General features: G+C 42.3%; 1 protein-coding gene across 1 annotated transcript in view; it reads left to right on the top strand.

Moving 5' to 3' along the window:
- Positions 1 to 2578: 2578 nt before the first annotated feature.
- The window catches only part of LOC115191607 (cell wall protein DAN4-like), a 44981-nt gene continuing 25449 nt past the window's right edge, over positions 2579 to 22110 (top strand). Inside the window, exons 1-2 of the mRNA XM_029749394.1 lie at positions 2579 to 3126; positions 3292 to 3472. Coding sequence (XP_029605254.1) covers positions 2735 to 3126; positions 3292 to 3472 — 573 coding nt within the window. The 5' untranslated portion in view covers positions 2579 to 2734. The remainder of the gene's footprint in view (positions 3127 to 3291; positions 3473 to 22110) is intronic.

Below are 22110 nucleotides of genomic sequence, written 5' to 3'. Positions count from 1 at the left end.
CATTACATGAATTCCAAACAAAAATCCATTTAAATTACAGGTTGTAATGCAACTAAATAGGACAAAAGCCAAGGGGGATGAATTATTTTGCAAGGCACTGTACAGCCACAACAACCACATATTCTCCGACAACAACTACAGCATCTACAACATCCACAACAGTTTCCTGTACAACAACCATAGCCAGCCTGACAACAACCACAGCTGTTCCCACAACAACCACAGATACAACCACAACAACCATATTTTCTCACACAACAACTACAGCGTCTCCCAATACCTCAACAGCTTCCCCTATAATGGGGGTCGGCAACCCGCGGTTCTAGAGCCGCATGCGGCTCTTTAGCGCCGCCCTAGTGGCTCCCTGGAGCTTTTCAAAAATATGAAAATGGAAAAAGATGGTGTGAATATATTTTTTGTTTTATTATAATTTATTATCCAATGCTGTAAAAATGTGTATAATAAATATTTAATTTCAACATTTCTGTCAACGAAGATTTACGTCATAGCCTGCGACACACGTTTCTTTCAGCTCGGCGTAGTGCCAGACAGGTGGCTGTTGCAAACAAACCGGCGGGTGTGTCATGGGCCATGGATCCCAAAGGGAAAAAGAGAAAGATAGCTGAGGAGAACAGAGGATTCCACAGTTCTTGGACCGAATCATTTGCTTTCATTGCCAATGCGGAAGGATTGCCTGCATGTGTAACCGATGTAAAATGTCCAGTTAGTTAGCGGTGGTACGTGCTAATAGCATTTCAATCAGTGACGTCACTCGCTCTGAGACTTGAAGTAGGGTTTCCCCTTGCGTTGCAAGGGCCGCGGCTTTTGTGGCACGATGGGTAACGATGCTTCGTGAGTGTCAGTTGTTGATGTGTGCAAGGGTCCCTGGTTCGAGCCCAGGTTGGAGCGAAGAGAGGGACGGAACCTATACTGTTACACATGTTTGCTTTGTAATGAGAAGTTGTCAAATAACAAAAAAAGTAACTTGGAAAGACATTTCCATTCTTCCTGACAGTTATAGGAACATGAAGAAATATGCATTTGGAGTATTATCCATCTTTGGATCAACATACCTGTGCGAGCAGATAATCTCAAACATGAACTACATAAAATCCAAATACCGCACCCGCCTCACAGATGAGAGCTTGCAGTCCTGCGTGAAGATTAAAGTTACATCTTACATGCCCGATGTTGAGAAGCTGCCCAGTGTCCGAAAACAGAAGTCACATTAAACGGGTAGGAACACAATCCTGTCATAGGCACATATTTAGTAACAAAGTGGCTGTTTTTATAAAGTGATTTTTGTCAGTATATATTTGGAATGACACATAGGGATATTATTGTGTTTTGTTGCTCAGGTCCGAGGATGTATTGTATTGTGCGTGTCAAAAGAGAAGAGGGAGCTGCTGCACATTTGCAGAAAACTAAAGAGAAGAGGATAATGCACAGAAATCGAACTTAAACCGTATTATTTTAATTTTATATAATTTACCTTTTCAAAAGGCTGCTGTTTTATTGCACTCTGTCTGTTGCCCAGATAAGGGGGAAAAGAGAAGAGGATTGTATCGTATTATTGAGGATTGAAAAGGACTGCATTTTATTTCCATGGGGAGGTCTGAAATTACAGGAGGCCTATTATGCACGTTGCACATTCTGTTGTTGTTTTTTCGAATCCTAAAATAAAAATGACATCAAAAATCTGATTGCTGTATTGTATTTCTATAATTTCATCAATGCAACGAAACATAATACATTAATATTATAATGGAAGTTAAACTTAAAGCACCATCGTAGTAGTCACGTGGTGCGTCATTCTCTCCAGGATGCGCTGCAGGTAAAATAAACGTTTAATCATGAATGCTCATTATGTATTTGTAGCCTACTTATCATTTTGATAGTAGGCTAATATAGCTAATATAGACACTTACAGCATGTGTTGCCTTCATTATAAGGCTTATATAAGGCTTTTAATTTTTTTGCGGCTCCAGACAGATTTGTTTTTTGTTTTTTTGGTCCAATATGGCTCTTTCAACATTTTGGGTTGCCGACCCCTGCCCTATAACAATGACAGCTCTACCCACAATAATCAAAGCTGCTGCTGCTACGACAACTACAGCTGTGGCTTCAAAAACAATAGCTGTCTCCACAACAACAACAGCTGCTCCCACAACAAATACAGCTTCCCCTAAAAAAACAGCTGCTGCCAAGATAACAACAGCTGTGTCTACAACAACAACAGCATTCCTCACAACAACAGCTGCTACCACAACAACGACATCTGCTGTGACAACAACCACATCTGCTACTGATACAACCACATCTGCACCAACAACAACCACAGCTGCAGATCAGACAGCCACATCAGTCCCTACAAAAACCACAGCTGCTCCCACAACAACCACAGATGCTCCGACAACAACCACAGATGCACCCACAACAACCACAGATGCACCCACAACAACCACGTCTCCTCCAACAAACAACTACAGCAGCTCTTACGACCACAACAGCTTCCTCTACAACACCCACAGCTGATGATATGATAACAACAGCTGTGTCTACATCAACAACAACCATAGCTGCTCCCACAATAACAACAGCTGCAGAAACAACAGCTGCTCCCACAACAACCACATCTTCACCGACAACAACTATAGCAGCAACTCCCATAACCTCAACAGCTTCCCCTACAACAATCTCAGCTGTACCCATAACAACCACAGTTGCTGCTGCTATGACAACTACAGCTGTCCCCACAACAACAACAACAGCTGCTGCTATGATAAAAACAGCAGCGACTACAAAAACAAGAGTCCTTCTCACAACAACCACAGCTTTTACTGACACAACCACATCTGCATCAACAACAACCGCAGCTCCAACAGCCACATCCATCCCCACAACAGCCACAGCTGCTCCCACAACTACCGCAGATGCACCCACAACAACCACATCTTCTCTGACAACAGCTACAGCATCTCCAACGACCACAACAACAAACACAGCTTCTACAACAAAAACCGAAGCTGATCCCACATCTCCAGTTGCTCCCACAACAACCACAGCCGGTGCTACGATGGCCACAGCTGCCCCAACAACAACCACAGCGTCTACCACAACAACCACATATGTGGCTGCTATGACAACTACAGCTGTGGCTACAACACCTACAGCCGTCCCAACAAAAACCACAGCTGCTCCCGCAATAACAATCACAGCTGTTCTCACAACAACCACAGCTGCTCCCCCAACCACAACAGATGAATACACAACAACTAAATATTCTCCAACAACAACTACAGCATCTACAACGTCCACACCATTGTCCTCTTCAACCACCACAGCCGTCACCACAAAAACCACAGCTGCTCCCACAACAACCACAGATGCACACACAACAACCACATCTTATCCGACAACAACTACAGCAGCTCCCACAACCTCAACAGCTTCCCCTATAACAATCACAACAGTACCAACAACAACCAACATTTATCCCACAACATCCACTGCAGCAGCAACGACGACTACAGCTGCTCCCACAACACCCAAAATAGCCACATCTTCTCTGACAACAGCTACAGCAGACCCAATGACCACAACAGATTCCTCTACAACAACGGCAGCTTCTAAATCAACAATCACAGCTGTTCCCACAACAACCACAGCTACTGCTACCACAACAGCTGCTGCTACAAAAACAACAGCTGTCCCCACAACAACAGCAGCTTCTATGACCACAACATCTTCCTGTACAACACCCACAGCTGATGATATGATAACAACAGCTGTGTCTACATCAACAACAACCATAGCCTCAACAACCACAGCTGCTCCCACAACAACCACAGCTACTGCTACCACAACAGCTGCTGCTACAAAAACAACAGCTGTCCCCACAACAACCACAGCTGCTACCAGCACGACCACATCTGCACCAACAACAACTACAGTAGAAGCTCTGACAACCATAGCCATCCCCACAACAACAACAGCTTCTTCCACAACAACCACATCTTCACCGACAACAACTATAGCAGCTCCGAAAACAACAGTCATCCCCACAACAACCAAAGCTTCTCCCACAACAACCACAGCTGCACCCACCCCAAACACATTTTCTCTGACAACAACTACAGCAACTCCCATAACCTCAACAGCTTTCCCCATAACAACCACAGCTGCTGCTGCTACAACAACTACAGCTGTCCCCACAACAACAATAGCTGCTGCTATGATAAAAACAACAGTGACTACAAAAACAAGAGTCCTCCTCACAACAACCACAGTTGAGCCCACAGCAGCAGCTGCTGTGACAACAACCGCAGCTTTTACTGACACAACCACATCTGCACCAACAACAACCGCAGCTGCACCCACAACAGCCACATTTTCTCACACAACAACTACAGCAACTCCCAATACCTCAACAGCTTCCCCTACAACAATGACAGCTCTACCAACAACAATCACAGCTGCAGCTGCTACGACAACTACAGCTGGGGCTACAAAAACAAACGCTGTCTGCAAAACAACAACATCTGCTCCCACAACAAATACAGATTCTCCTACAAAAACAGCTGTTGCTATGATAACAACAGCTGCGGCTACAACAACATCCTTCCGCACAACAACAACCACAACTGCTACTAACACAACCACATCTGCACCAACAACCACAGCTGCTACTAACACAACCACATCTGCACCAACAACAACCACGTCTCCTCCAACAACAACAACAGTTTCCTCTACAACACCCACTGCTGCTGCAATGATAACAACAGCTGAGTCTACATCAACCACAACCATCCCCATAACAATCACAGCTGCTCTCAAAACAACAACAGCTGCAACAACAACCACAACTGCTACCGACACAACCACATCTGTACCAACAACAACCACAGCCTCATCTCTGACAACCACAGCTGTCGTAACACCAACACCAACAGCTGCACCCACAACAACCACAGATGCACACACAACAACCACATCTTCTCCAACAACAACTATAGCATCTACAATGTTGACAACAGCTTCCTTTACAAGAACCACAGTCAGCCCCACAACAACCAACGTTGCAATCACAACAAGACAACAGACAACAACTACAGCAGCTCCCACAACCTCAACAGTTTCCACTACAACAATCTCAGCTGTACCCATAACAACCACAGCTGCTGCTGCTGCTGCTGCTACGACAACTACAGCTGTCCCCACAACAACAACAGCTGCTCCCACAACAAACACAGCATCCCCTACAACAAAAACAACAGCTGCTGCTATGATAAAAACAGCAGCGGCTACAAAAACAACAGTCTTGCTCACAACAACCACAGCTTATTCTGACATAACCACATCTGCACCAACAACAACCACAGCCACAGCTCCGACAACAACATCCATCCCCACAACTGCAGCAGCTGCTCCCACAACAACCACATCTTCTCAGACAACAGCTACAGCATCTCCAACGACAACAACAACTTCCTCTACAACAATGACAGCTTCTACAACAACAAAAAAGCTGATCCCACAACAACCACAGCTGCTCCCACAACAACCACAGCTGTGGCTACAACAACGACATCCGTCCCAACAAAAGCCACAGCTGCTCCCACAACAACAGCTGCTGCAACATCAATCACAGCTGTACTCACAACAACCACAACAACTACAACAGATAAATACAGCATCTACAGCATCCACAACAGCTTCCTCTACAATCACCACAGCCAGCCCAACAACAACCACAGCTGTTCCCACAACAACCACATTTTCTCAGACAACAACTACAGCAGCTCCCACAACCTGAACAGATTCCATTACAACACCCACCTCCATCCCCGCAACAACCACAGATGCATACACAACAACCACATCTTCGCCGACAACAACTACAGTGTCTACAATGTCCACAACAGAATCCTCTACAACCACCACAGCCGGCCCAACAGCAACCATAGCTGTTTCCACAACAGACTGAGAGAGACTGAGACTGAGAGAAAGACAGAGAGAGAGAGAGAGAGACAGAGAGAGAGACAGAGAGAGAGACAGAGAGATGCTGAGAGAGAGACAGAGAGAGACTGAGAGAGACTGTGAGACAGAGAGAGACAGAGACAGACAGAGACTGAGAGACAGACAGAGACTGGTGTGTGTGTGTGTGTGTGTGTGTGTGTGTGTGTGTGTGTGTGTGTGTGTGTGTGTGTGTGTGTGTGTGTGTGTGTGTGTGTGTGTGTGCGTGTGCGTGCGTGTGTGTGTGTATATATATGTATGTGTGTATGTATATGTATATGTATGTATATGTGTGTGTGTATATATATATATATATATATATATATATATATATATATATTTATTTATTATTATTTTTCAATGTACTTTACTCAAACCAGTGAATATCACTTATTATAAATTAGATCATTATTAACTATCAGCTCTTGGAAAATCCAGGGTTATAAAACAACATATCCAGAATTGATTAAAAACATCAAGTGACAGAACATCATAATCCTACTGGAAACATGGTGTCATGGAGACATAGATACTCAGTGTCCCTCAGGCTATAGAGAAAGTTTATTACCATCAATCAAACATAAAAATGTTAAACGGGGCCGAGACTCAGGTGGAACATTTGGCTAAAACTTAACAAAAGTTACAATCTATTGTGACAATGATGTATACATATGTGCAGCTTATGCTGCTCCTTCAGATTCATCATATTATGATGATCAGTTTTTTGACAATCTCCATACAGAAATCATTCAATTTCAGGCAGAGGGTAAAGTGCTTCTTGTGGAGATTTCAATGCAAGAACAGGTTCTGAGCCTGACTACACTGATGTGGGAGGTAACCACCACATATTTGGACACCCCTCCTTGTACAGTAGCCCTATTATAAATAATAGAAACAGTCCTGACCAAATACTGAACAAAAATGGGAAGGAGTTAGTGCATCTCTGTCGAGCCTTAGGCCTGTACATGCTTAATGGTAGAATCAGAGGGGACTCTTTAGGTCAGTTTACTTACTGCTCAGCTCTTGGGACAAGTGTAGTCAATTATGCCATCACTGACATTGACCCCTCCTCCATTAGTGCATCAGATCACATTAAAAAAAACAGCCCAATAAACTCTACAACATATACCAATCGTACAGATGGGCTCCAAACAGTGCAGAGAGATTCATTGAAACATTGAACTCAAATTAAATGATGAACTCTATACAGTTTTTCAATAACTCACAATACCAAAACAATAAAGAAGGTGTCAATTTGGCTACTCAAAACATAAATTGCATATTCCAAAAACCAGTATCGAAAGCAAATTTGAGAAAACCAAAGAAATACAACATCAGAAACAAAATCCAAAATGTTTCTGAAAAATCGTTTGATAACGAATGTAAAACAATTAGAAAACACCTAAGACAAATGTCAAATGAAAAACATAAGCAGCAAAACAGCCCAGAGCTACGCTATGAATACTTTGAAACTCTGAAACAGTTTAAACATACACTGAAATGCAAGAAATTGAATTATACCAACGAGACACTTGATGAAATTGAAAACGCAATTGACCAAAATCAGTTCTGGGACATGTGGAACAATTTAAGCATGACAAAGCCACAAGAATTAGCCATACAAGATGAAGGAATTTGGAAAACTTATTTTGATAATCTATACAAAAACATTCCACAAAAAGACTTACAACAGAATCAATTAGAAATTAAAGAAACATTTAACATGCTTGAATCAGTCATTAAAAACAACCAAAATCCATTAGATTACCCAATAACCCAACAAGAACTAAATGAAAAGCTAAAATCTATAAAATCAAAGAAGGCTTGTGGTCTAGATAACATCAGAAATGAATTGCTGAAAAACAGCACACCTGAGTTGCAAAATGCTGTGCTTAAATTGTTCAACATGGTTTTAACTTCTGGCTGCTTCCCTGATGTCTGGAACCATGGGCTCATCTCCCCTATCCACAAAATTGGAGACAAATCAGACCCCAATAATTACAGGGGAATTTGCGTAAACAGCAACTTGGGAAAGGTTTTCTGTAGCATTTTGAATTCAAGAATTCAAACCTTTCTTCAAAAAAAAAAAGTAATAAGTAAATGTCAAATTGGTGTTCTCCCTAACATCGCACTACTGACCATATATACACTTTACACACACTAATTAATAAACACATCCACCAAAAAAAGAGGGCAAAATCTTTGCTTGCTTTATTGACTTTAAAAAAGCATTTCATTCTATTTGGCATGAAGGGCTATTCTCCAAAATTCTCCAAAGTGGGCTTGGTGGTAAGGTGTATGACTTAATAAAATGTATGTACACAGAATGGCAAAAATCTCGCACTATCCCTTTAAGTTTACATTTTTAAGTTAGAGGGATTCAGAAATGGATTTAAAGCTGGCCACTCTACATCAGCCTTTTTCTTGAACCATTCCTGGGTGCTTTTTGATGCATGTTTGGGGTCGTTGTCCTGCTGGAAAACCCACAACCTTTGATGGAAACCCAGTTTTTGGACAATGGGATGAACATTGGACTCCAAAAAAGTATTTTACGTTTGATATATTGAACAGCTGTAAATTATTTCAATCGGCAACAGAACGTCAACATTCTCTTGGCCTGGTAGAATGTTGTTTTGCCAGTAAAATATATGAATCAATCAAGACTGATGTTAACAAAAAAGAGAACAAACTTTTACAAAATGCACATTCAAGTTAATTTTGTTTGCAAGTATGTATGTACTCAGAGTTTAAAAGACACAAGGAAACATTTCCGTAGTCCAAAAGAATTGTTCAAAGTGCAAAAAAAATTACAATAAACATAATTATAATCTGGCAGTATTGAGAGTGATTTATTTTGAATATTTTACTCAAGAAATGTGGATATAAAGAGGCAACTATTTATGTATTGCTCAGTTTACTAAACTCAAGTTAAATAATCACATTGTTGAATAAAAGTTTAAAATTAAATCACACAGGAGGATTGTTTACAATTATTTTGCACAACGAAAATGTCACCCATAGGATCTTAATAAACATGCAGCTACGAGATGTCACGAATAATCATCTATGAATGCATAGTCCCACGAAACAAGTTGAATCAACTGTTGATATGAGCATTACTTTTCACCTGAAGTCAACCATAATGGTTTCCAGCTCATTACAGTATGCCAATTGTGTAGCGATCATCAAGGTTATGTTGGGGTTGTTTGACATACCATCGCTTCAATCATAGCCAATATAACATGAATGTCCTTATTATTACTTAAATCCTTCCGTGAAGTGCATATAATCAAACTCAAAAAGGTTCCCTTGAAAACCTGTAAAACTCCAAGAAAATGTCCGAAAAGAAACACACATTGTATATACACTGTTTACCCTCTGGATACCATACATTGTCTATGTGATAGGCTATGTGCACAGTATACACTGAAAAAAGATATAAATGCAACATGTAACGTGTTGGTCCCATGTTTCATGAGATGAAATTAAAGATCCCAGAAAGTTTCCATAAGCACGCAAAGCTTATTTAGCTCAAATTTTGTTTACATCGCTGTTAGTCAGTATTCTCCATGGCCAAGATAATCCATCCACCTGACAAGTGTGGCATTTCAAGAAGTTAATTCAACAGCATGATCATTAGTCAGGTGCACTTTATGCTGGAGACAATAAAAGGCCACTCAAAAATGTACACTTTTGTCACACAACACAATGCCTCAGATTTCTCAAGTATTGAGGGAGAATGCAATTGGCATGCTGACTGCAGGAATGTCCACCGGAGCTTATGACAGATAATAATGTTTCTTGCTCTACTATAAGCCACCTCCAACGTTTATTTAGAGAATTTGGAAGTACGTCCTCCAGCCCAGGACCTCCACATCCGGCTTCTTCAGCTGGGGAATCATCTGAGACAACCACCCGGACAGCTGATGAAACTGTGGGTTTGCACAACTGAAGAATTTCTGCAAAAACTGTCAGAAACCTTCTCAGGGAAGCTTGTCTGCGTACTCGTTGTCTTCACCAGGGTTTTGACCTGACTGCAGTTTAGCATCGTAACCGACTTCAGTTGGCAAATGCTCACCTTCGATGGCCACTGGTACGGTGGCGTCAGGCAGATGGCGTCGTTTGGGTGAGCGGTTTGCTGATGTCAACATTGTGGACTGAGTGCCCCATGATGGCATTGGGGTTATGGTATGGGCAGGCATCAGCTACAGACAACGGACACATTTGCATTTTATTTATGCCAATTTAAATGCGGAGATACCTTCACGAGATCCTGAGGCCCATTGTCGTACCATTCATCAGCAGCCATCACCTCATGTTTCATCATAATAAAGCACGACCCCACGACTCACAACTAGAAACAAAAACAACAGCTTCAAGGTTAATATTCAATCATCAAATACTTCCCATCTCAGTGGTTAAGAAGTTGAAATGCTTAGCCTGACATATCACTAAGATAAACATTGCACTTTTCTCACTAAAGCGATTTCTACTGCTCCTCATGATGATGCTAAGGTAACCCTTTTGGGCCAGAATGCTAGCCACAAATTTGCTATCACAGTGAAGAGATGAACTATTTGTGACAATTTGAAGCTTGGCATGACAAAGATAGTCACTACATTGTTGGTTTGGGGCCACAGAAGCCCTATAAGAACTTGTGGCGGTCTGAGAGGATAAGATAAGTGTACTTAGTAAGCAATGTGGTAATAGCTCTATTTTGCGATCACATTTTTTTGTCATATTTGTTAGACCTATCATTATCTCAGATGTCTGGAAGTGCAAAGGGTGTAGGGACTAATACCTTTGCTGGGCAGAGACATTGGGGTAACTTAAGATCAGAGAGGAACGTAGCAGCAACCTATTTAGGGGCAACCTTATTATCCTCGGGAGTTATCGATTCAGGTACCGACCAGGCCCAACCTTGCTTAGCTTTAGCTGAAAGCCGGGAGAGGGATGCAAGGTGATATGTCTGACAACAAATCATAAGCAAAAGAAACAACATCTTCCATCACCTTGAATCTTGATACATTGTTCTTTGAAGGGTGAGGAAGTTAATTGACAACACCTGTACCGTCAGTCTGGGACTTTCATGCTGAGTAATCATCAGAATGAGGTTGGCTCTGGAAGCTAAGGCTACTGTTATGGTCAGTCTTGCATTTTACCCCCTATCAAAGATAACTTTAGGATTTGGGGAGCATACCCTATTTCTATACAGTATATTGCTGATGGGTAACTATCCAGAGCAATGCAAACATACAATAAATTGTGTTGAGAAGGGTGTGGCCATTAATTAACAATTGAATGCTTGATATTAAAAAACACAAAAAGAAACGACTCAACTGCTTGACAAAAAAACACCCTAAAAACACCCTTCTGAGAATAATATTGACTCCTATCAAAATCATGCTTTATCAATCATGCACAGAAATGGTCAAACAATAATCAACTCCTCTGGTCTCTTCTCTAAGCATATGATGGATATGTCTGACAGACTCAGACACACCCTGAAGTTATGTCTCCAGAGAACGCAGACAAAGAGCAGCACACACCTTCACACTCATTTCATTCTCAAGGGAATTTTAAATGTCAAATACTTTCTTTAGTTCATATTATAGACAACGAAAATGTTGCCCTACCGAATGTTTTTTTTAACAGATGACCGACATAGTCAAGGATTGTACGATGAATAAGGGCTTACCTATATCTGCAACAACGATCAGCCTAAATTGGATTGAAGTCAAATTAACACCATTTCCAACAACAGAAACCTCCAAAAGTAAGGATCTAAATGAGTCATGGCATGGACAATTCATCCATGGTGTCCACTAGCAATTATGGAACATGATGATTGAGCGTATGTGGTATAATAAATGTATGTTTTCCCTTTAAATCTCACTTAAAACACACACACCATAACATGATACGCCTATACAGTTTCTAAATATGGAAGATATGGAACAAAAAATGAGGTATCTCAACCACTGGGCTAAGTGTGTAAACAGATCCACATCCAAAATGTTACATATAATGTGCATGTTACATCATGTCAAATGAGTTCCAACACTTATAGTAAACCTGATGTCATCCTTCTCTCTTAGGTGGTGGAGATATGGCCAAAATCAAGATGAAATGGAGAGCTATACTGCTATGTCTAACAGGTAAGAAATGAGAGCCGAACATGCTAGACAACTTTGGGGTTTAGTTCCATGGTTTAGAGGGCGGTTTAGAAGGCAGCTACACTTGGCTTTAGCATTGCATTAAACTTCTGTGAGATGAATGAGTTCCTGATCTTCATGTGAGAATATGTCCAGCAGAAAAATATGTCGATTTTCAAATCATTAAAACATGGGTGTAGGACCTAGTTGACAATGTGTTGAGAGAGGGTTTATGAGCTCAAGCCCGGGCTTTATGAGGCTTTAGTAACAGGTGTATTTTGATAAGCCACAAATATTTTGACATGTCCCAAAACCATAATTCACTTCTATCTCGAACTGATAGCCCAGAAATGCAACTGCACCAGAGTCACTGCGCACACAAATCAAATGAGTGCAGTACCAAAGACAAACAGCAGAGTGTGCACATGAACTGGGGTGAATAGCAAGTTGCATGGGGGGCACTGGCTCCTGGCTGAAGCCCTATCATTTTTCCACATGCATCCACTGAAACGTAAACCACTGTAGAATCAGTGAACTTAACAGTAGTGAAAAGGAATGTATCCCTTCTTATGGAATTGCACCATAAGTATTTTAAAAGGACCTAAGGTATGACATAAAACAAACCACCACTATCCAGGAAATGGCAATGTGTTGCATTCTTTCATGTGACAACGTTAAATCATATCAGTTAGCAACAGGGTTGGGGTGAATTCCAATTTAAAGGGCCAGTGCAGTCAAAAACTAGATTTATCTGTGTTTTATATATATTTTCACACTATGAGGTTGGAATAATACTATGAAATTTAGGATAATGCCCTTATAGTGTACCAGCTGTTTGAAAAGACCACTTGTAATTTCAGCTTGTTTGCATGGGTGGGGTTTTTAGACCCCATGGCAACATCACCAGGTAAGTAGCAAGTAGCCTTGAACAAGCCAGAACGTCTCATAGGGAAGGACCCTATCTCCTGTTTCTGTAGCGTGAGGGAGCTTGATATACAAGTACACCCCCTGGACATTATGCCAGTCTATCGCAGGGCATTATCCCCAATCTATTGCCTTAATGCTGAGTGCCAAGCGGAGGTGCATCTGGTCCCATTTTTACAGTCTTGGTATGAGTTCAATCCCTGGTATAACTTGGCCAGGGATTGAACTCACAACCTTCCAATCTCAGGGCGGACACCACAAGGCCACCGAGTTTTTAATTGACCAATGTGACCCACCGCCTCGATTCGGTCTTATGTAGCAAAAATAGAAATTCAGTTTCTTACGTGGGATAAAAGTAGAGACTCAGAGCTAGAAAATGGTATATCATACACTGCAGTTGAGGAACAATGGGAAAGTAATTCTGCTTTGAAAGTTGATAAACTTGTAACCCCACATTTGAGAAAATGCCCTTGAATTTTTTGGTAAACCTACTGGAGAGCTCTTCTAGGTCTATACCTATGCAGCATCGTTCACACCCTCTTAACTCTCAGCCCCACCCATCTCTTTAAGGATTCCCATGTGCTAAACAGAGTGAGTAAGGTAGTGTAGTAAACAACCAAAGATTTCAAGATGAGTAGTAGTCTACAATAAGAAAAAAGTTGAGGTTCAAATATACTTCATCTAGTCCTTGGCTTATATCCTAATCTGACTTTGAAAGTGTCCAGATAAAAATATTGTATAAATATTTTCTAATTATTAGATGATGCTTACCCAGGCACTTGTCTAATTGATGGGTCATGTGAAAGAAATGATATAATCATCGCCCAGCCACATCTAGCTAGCTAGCTAGCAAAACAAAGAACCATATTCCCAACCCAAAGCTACAGTACAAATGGATTGCAATAGCTAGCCATGAATGAATCTGCAGGTAGCCAAAGATAAACAACAAGGTTCAATGTTAGTTTAGCTAGCTAACATTAGGCTATAAATCTTCTTCAGGATTGGTGGGTCCCCTGTGGGAAGGTTGAGCTAACGTAGGCTAATGCGATTAACATGAGGTTGTAAGAAACAAGCACATTTCCCAGGACATAGACATATCTGATTTTGGCAGAAAGCTTAAATTCCTGTTAAAATGTAAATTGCACCTGGGCTGGAATAATACATTATGGCCTTTCTCTTGCATTTCAAAGAACATAGTACAAAAAAATACCAAAAAAGCGTTTGGTTTTTTCTTTGTATTATCTTTTACCATATCTAATATGTTATATACTCCTACATTGATTTCACATTTCCACAAACTTCAAAGGGTTTCCTTTCAAATGGTACCAAGAATATGCATATCCTTGCTTCAGGGCCTGAGCTACAGGCAGTTAGATTTGGGTATGTCATTTTATGCAAAAATTGAAAAAAGGGGCCGATTCCAAATCAAATAAAATAAAATTTTATTTGTCACATACACATGGTTAGCAGATGTTAATGTGAGTGTAGCGAAATGCTTGTGCTTCTAGTTCCGACCATGCAGTAATATCTAACAAGTGATCTACCAATTCCACAACAACTACCTTGTACACACAAGTGTAAAGGAATGAATACGAATATGTACATAAAAATATATAAATGAGTGATGGCCGAATGGCGTAGGCAAGATGTAATAGATGGTATGGAGTACAGTACTTAGATATGAGATGAGTATTGTAGGGTATGAAAACATATAAAGCGGCATTGTTTAAGTGGCTAGTGATACATTACATCAGGATGGCATAGAGTACAATATATACATATGAGATGAGTAATGTAGGTTATGAAAACATTATATAAAGTGGCATTGTTTAAGTGGCTAGTGATACATGTAATACATCAAGATGGCAAGATGCAGTAGATGGTATAGCGTACAGTATATACATATGAGATGAATAATGTAGGTTATGTAAACATTATCTAATATAAAAAATATAAAGTGGCAAGTGATAAATTGATTACATCAATTTTCCCATTATTAAAGTGGCTAGAGATGAGTCAGTATGTTGGCAGCAGCTACTCAATGTTAGTGATGGCTGTTTAATGACTGTGATAGGAGAAAACTGACAATGGATCAAAACATTGTATTTACTCCACGATACTAACCTAATTGACAGAGTGAAAAGAAGGAAGCATGTACTGAATAAAAATATTCCAAAATATGCATCCTGTTTGCCACAAGGCAATAAAGTAATACTGCAAAAAATGTGGCAAAGCAATTACAATTTTGTCCAGAATACAACGTGTTATGTTTGTGGCAAATGCAAAACAGCACATCACTGAGTACCACTCCATGTTTTAAAGCATGGTGGTGGCTGCATCATGTTATGGGTATTTATGTAATTGTTAAGGGCTTGGGAGTTTTCAGGATAAAAGAAACAGAATGGAGCTAAGCACAGGCAAAGTCCTATCTGCTTTCCACCAGATACTGGGCGATGAATTCACCTTTCAGTCGGACAATAACCTAAAACAAAAGGCCAAATATACTGTTAAGGTTCCTGAGTGGCCGATTTTGAAAATCTATGGCAAGACTTGAAAAATAGTTGTCTAGCAATGATCAACAACCAATTTGACAGAGCCTGAAGATTTATGAAAATAATAATGGGCAAGTATTGTACACTCCTGATGTGCAAAACTCTTGGAGACTTACCCAGAAAGTCTCACAGCAGTAATCAATGCCAAAGGTGATTCTAACATGTATTGAGTCTGTATTGAGTCTGTATTGAGTCTGTATTGAGTCTGTATTTAATTACATGTCTAAAACCATGTTTTCACTTTGTCATTATGGGGTATTGTGTATAGATGTTTGAGAGAAAAAAATGTAATCAAATTTGAATTCAGACTGTAACAACAAAATGTGGAATAAGTCAAGGTGTATGAATACTTCCTGAAGGTGTAGTAGGTTTAGGCTACTACATGATACTCGAATTTGCCCTATACCCATCATGAGGTTACTAAAACCTAGACTACAAATTAACCTTTAAAATGTAGGTGCACAGGTCGAGACGCAAATGTGAGTAATTAAGGTGACAGTTAGTGACACATTCAATACCACCTTGTACACTTGTCACGTCCTGACCAGTAAAGGGGTTATTTGTTATTGTAGTTTGGTGAGGACGTGGCAGGGGGTGTTTGTTTTATGTGGTTCGGGGTTTGTTGTGCTATATGTTTATGTAGAGGGGTGTTTGTTTAGAGTGTTCTGGGGTTTTGGTTAATGTTCTATGTTAGTATATTTCTATGTTCTAGTCTTTCTAGTTCTATGTTTAGTTTATTGATTTGGCATTCAATTGTAGGCAGCTGTTCCTCGTTGCCTCTGATTGAAGGTCCTATGTATAGGGGTGTTTTGGTAATGGGAATTGTGGGTAGTTATTTCTTGTTTAGTGTATGTAGCACCTGACGGGACTGTTTAGTGTCGGTCGGTCGGTCGGTCGGTCCGTCGGTCGGTCGGTCGGTCGGTCGGTCGGTCGGTCGGTAGGTCGGTCGTTTTTGTATACGTGTTTCTTTTTGTTTTTTCCTTCTTTTATAATAAATAAGAAGATGAGTATACGTTTTTCCACTGCACCTTGGTCCATTACATACGACGACCGTTACAACACTATTGCATGCATCCAGCTGATCTGGGGTGTAATCATTAGTCCAAACAGAAACGAGTTTCTATTGTCGTGACGTTGTATTAGTTAATGTGACGACTGTTGCTCATCGAATGATTAACGGTTTATAATTACGTGATTAAATGAATTAAGCAATGAATCAAGCAATTATTAACTCATTAACCTGGGGCACCATGGGAACATTGTTTTGATTGAGTTTCTATTTCCCAAATTAACTCAAAGGATATCAGAATATCGATTACAGCAGTCGCTAAATTAATCAATTTCCTCTACAGTCTCATAATCTGAAAGTCGTATAATCCGGGAATCTGCACGGACCCGGGCTTTACCACTGAATTTACCACACCAATCTTAGTTGATTATTTATTTACTAGCAAGCTAAAATGATGATTAAAAATGCACATACACAAAACACAGTCTAGCTATCGATTAGGACTTAGTATAACGGGCCAACACACTATGGCGCTTGTTACCCAAAATGGGGATTTTAAAGAGAGAGAAATAAAGGAAGTACACGAGAGAAATATACATTTGGGTTCATTTGTCAGCCATGCTTATTTAAAATTAGCCTTGCCCCGAACTGCCGCTCTTATGGGTCAGAATATAATGGTGTAATTACGTGTTGGAGTTCTCAGGTGGGAAGCTCCGCGCGGGTCGTTTAGGCTTCTAAATGACGAAGTTCTCCGGCGCAACTCTCTGGTTGTCCTCACGATGTCAGTGTCCTTCTTGGCTAAGTGGTCTGATCCTCACCCTTGATCGGAAAGGGGTCTTCTGAGGACAGACAGCTCTGTAGCTCAGAGCTCACAGCTTCGGCTCGAATGGTGTCGATACCACGATTCAATGGAGAGTGGAGGCTGGGTGGTTCGGCTTGAATTCACCCGCTTAGACACAGCTACTCGTCCGTAGCTCGTGTAGAAAAATATTTCTTTGTCTTCAACCTTGTGTTTCGTTTTGGGGTTCGTCGACTTTGTTAGACCTTGGCTGCAGCTTGGGGTCAATAGTCTTCTATGTTAATTCTTCACTCTCCTGTCTTATACCCTCGGGTCAGAAGTGGGTGTAACAGCCTTTAGGGCGATTCTCTGGGCGGACCAAGTAAAAGGGGCAAGGCTTAGATTTGGCTAAAAATCCGATTTTAGACACTAACTTCACATTTCATCTTTATCAAAACATTTTGTTTGATTTGGATATTTTCCAAACAGCGTACAATGTATAAACATCAGGCATATACTGGGAAAACTCTTAAAGGTACAATGTTTTCATAATAACGTCATCTCTTAACCTTTAAAAACAAATACAAAAGTTACATACATTTTAATATTCCACTTTCCGTCATAACCACCATTGTGGCTGACGGAAACCATTGTTCCAAAGTCCCTTTATTGCATGTTTAAGGTTCTGAGGCCAGTTCTCCATTGTTAGGACAAAGGAATTTCTCTGTATTATGGGCATGAGGTGTCATAAAACCCCCACATCTTCAGACCCCTAGATCTCTCCTCCTCTGTTGGGGGTTTGGGAGATAATCTGTAGGGTGGTGGTCTCCTGTACCCTGACCTGATCAGGACAGTCATGACAGTCCCCCTCTGGTAGGTTCAACCTGGAATGATTCTGCATGTTGCAACCCACCATAAGAATGACCATCGGATGTCCTGGTCTGTGGATCATCAGAGCAGCCCCCCCCCCCCTTTAGTGGTTCCCCCTGGTAGGCTTTCCGCAAGCTGTGGATGACCACCAGAATGGATCAAGGAGGTCTGGCAGTGGCTCTGTGTTCCGGCCCGTCGTCCGGTTATCCCGGTTAGTGGACCTAGGCAGTAACTTGGCAGACGTTAATAACGCACAACACTCAGGCAATACATCATTACATTTCCTCCCCAAAGGAGCGGTGTCTTGGCTCTAAGGGTTCCTAAGTGTCAAAGGTAATGAAACGAAAAATTGGAATAAAAACATAAAAGTATACAAAATATGTCTACCACACCTTAATCATCTAATATAGACTATGTTCTATATATGTCCAAGGCCTTGGCTAAATAGCTCTATCATGGCATTGTCTCTAATGTCATGTCTAGGTTGATCCTACTTGCAGGTGGGTAGTTAAGGCACTTGGAAAAACTTGGCCCCTGAAGGCCAAGCTTACATTAGGGACATTACTGGGCTGACCTAGCGAGTTCGGGAGAGGAGGCTGGGACTGGGCCCTGTAAGAGGGTTTCCGGATCCATTGCCACCTTTCCAAAAATCGGGATCGCTTCCGTCCCACGGGTGATCCTAGTATAAGACCTCATTAGGTCTTCCATTGCACGTGTGCGCCTGTGTACGTAGTAGGTGCACGCGCCAAGGGAAATGAGACCAAGGATCATGGTAACAGTCAGGATACTGTCCGGCACCGTCCAAGAGCGGGCGACAGACCAATCTTTTGGTCTGTAGTCAGTCGGGTCGACTAACAGTGCCTCATCCAGTACGCTAAGATCGACAGTCATGGGTCCCTCGTACTGGATTTGGTATTGAATGGCTTGTGGTAACTCAAGGGAACGTTTAGCAAAAGCGTCCGGCATTTCAATCTCTGTGTCTATCCGGTCGTCGGGAAGGTGGTATAGAGCGAGGTCGTCTACGTGAATAATCGCCCACTCTGGTACCGTAACAAAAACAGTCTGGTTGGGGAGGTTTAATTGGGTGATGGAGTCATGGCGTTCGTAAGTCATAGTGGCGGACGCGAACGGTGTGTTGACCAACCATCGGTTCCCTACCACCTCCACTTGTGTGGTGGTGGCCCCATCCCTGGCTGTTAGTTTGGCTCTACAGCGTTCTTCGCTGGTGATAGCTTTAATACCACAAAGACGCTCAGTGTTATCCCTGACAAATGGTTTGCTAGGACAAAGGTAGTGGACATCTTTGGTTAGAGTACACATTAGCAGGTTAGGGGTGAGATAGAAATCTGGGTTGTTTTCCTGGTAAGCTACAACTGGGGGCGTGGCAATCTTTACGTGGGTACTGTCGCGCCAAAATCCTACATTGAGAACCGTTTTCAATCTATAGATATTCTCCAGTTCAACAACCGGCAGCGTCAGTAGAAAACCCACTTCATTACGATCAACATCAACGTGTATTGGGATGGCCGACCCCAGACTATAGGCCAAATGTGATTGTAACGGCCTTAGTGTGGTTGAAGTAGCTGAGGTCAATATGTCGTGCACCATTGAGAGGGGCACTAGATATGAGGGGATTCTATTCATGGCCAAGTGGTCCATAGAAGAGCTAACTTCACGGAGAAAATCCTCCAGTAACAATCGAACCAATTGGACATGGGCATAGTCATGGTTCATGACCTCTGCTAGCTTTCCTACAGACAGGATAGTTTTGTTCAGGAGAGTAGCGTGTGTGTTGACCACCAGAATAGTGTCCTGGAGAGACTTTCCCACATGTTGCAACCTAAGGGCCTGTGCCTTCATCTGCTGCTGGATAAGTGGCATCTCTTCAGTAATCTCCCTAACATTCCTCTTGACTGTGGCTAGACTGACTGCGTTGACGGCAGTGGTACCTAGGGCAAATAGTGACCCTACGGCTGCCCCTATCGATAGTAGCGCCCCGACAAATCGTTTTTCTCGCCTGGGCTCAGCTAGTTCTGACTGGGTTACTGTGAACGTTTGGAGTTGGGCCAACATATGGGCAGTGTCTAGCTGGGCGTGCTTAATTGCCTGGCTGGTCCAGTCAGCCCCGGCCCAACTCAAATGCGCCGCAGGTGGAATGTGTTGGCGGTACACATTCTCTGCATCTAGGCGGACATATACCCTCTGCGTGTGTACTCTGCAGTTAGTTATGAGGAGTCCTGGATCGTCGCGGAGAACGATTCCCGTAGGGGGTCCGTTCGTGATTACGTCTGCTGGGTTGGTTTTGACCAGGGCGCAGAGTGTCAGGATCATCCAAAGGAACTCCATCCTACAGAAACGCATAATCAGAGATTGTTGGATTATTTCAGTTATTTGTATTCGTAAACAAAAATTGTTTTGACAACTATTTTTCTGTTTTTCTTATTTTTAATCAGTACAGCGCAGGACGATATCACTAGTGACAACAGATGTATATCTGGTAGCTGGGAAGAGAATAAAAGATATTAGGTGCAACGTACTGGTCTCCTGGAAGGGATCAGCTGAGGGTACTTAAGAATTTTCTTAGTACCTCTGGTTTTTTCCTAGGGTTTTTATCTATTCGGTGCTGGCTAGCACCCCTTCTATTCCCATGGGGGGAGTGTACAACTTGATTTGGTTCCGGTGGACCCACTTTAATGTGGCGGTTTGTCGACCTTTGCTGATTTTGATCTGGTAAGCTACAGGTGATAGCTTCACCACAATCTCGTGTGGCCCCGTCCAGTGGGGCAGGAACTTTGTTGCGACGCCCGCGGGTTTGGTGTATATGTAGTACCACACCTTATCTCCGACCTCAAACACCTGGTGTGAGGCTTTTTTGTCGTAATAGGTCTTGTCACCTTCTGCACTTCTTTCCAATGGTCCTTGAGCGTACGCAAAGGTAGTCTGGAGATGGTTCCGCAAGTCGGTCACGTATTGATGAGCCGTGTCGGCGGTGGCTGCGGCGACATCTCCCGGTTGGTACAGGAGATGCAGGGGAAGGGTAATTTGCCGGCCCGTCATCATCTCAAAGGGTGTCATTCCCGTAGACTTGTTGCGTGTGGCTCTGATTGCCATCAGTACCAATGGGAGTTTGAGGTCCCAATCTTTGTGGTTGGCTGCCACATATTTCCTCAAGATTCTGACAATTGATTGTTTGCTCTGGTCTACCCCCCCCCGAGCTCCTAGGGTGGCACGCGATGTGGAGTTTAGCTTTGACTCCCAGGAGCTTCCACAGTTCGGTCATTACAGCTGCCGAAAAGTGGGTTCCTCTGTCGCTGTCCACGGTTTCTCCTGGCAGGCCGAAACGACTGAAAACGTGGTTTAGCAAAAGAACGGCAGTGGTTTCCGCTGTGTCATTGGTCGCCGGCGGGCACTCCACCCACTTTGTGAATACGCAAGTCACTGTGAGGAGGTACTTGTTGCCTCTGGCAGACCTGGCAACTGGGCCGACCCAGTCGATCTGGATCGAGCTCCAGGGGTAAGACACACCCTTGCGTTGCAGGGGTGCTCTGTGAAGTGGCTTGGTGGGTTGAAACTGGCAGCAAACTAGACACCCCCTCACGTATCGTGCCACGTCTTGTTCCATGTGAGGCCAGTGGGCCACCTGTCGCAATGTTTCGCATGTAGCCTTGACCCCCCTATGGCCTCCACATGGCTCGTCGTGGGCATGAGCTATCATTATCCCCCTCTGTGTTTTAGGAACCACCCACCTTCGAGCGGTGTCGGTTTCTGAAACATACACCAATAGGTCATCTACAAGTGTGAGGT

The sequence above is a fragment of the Salmo trutta genome, chromosome 4 (assembly GCF_901001165.1).
Source record: "Salmo trutta chromosome 4, fSalTru1.1, whole genome shotgun sequence".
NCBI classification, from domain to species: Eukaryota; Metazoa; Chordata; class Actinopteri; order Salmoniformes; family Salmonidae; genus Salmo; species Salmo trutta.
This window is presented reverse-complemented; position numbering and strand designations above follow the sequence as displayed.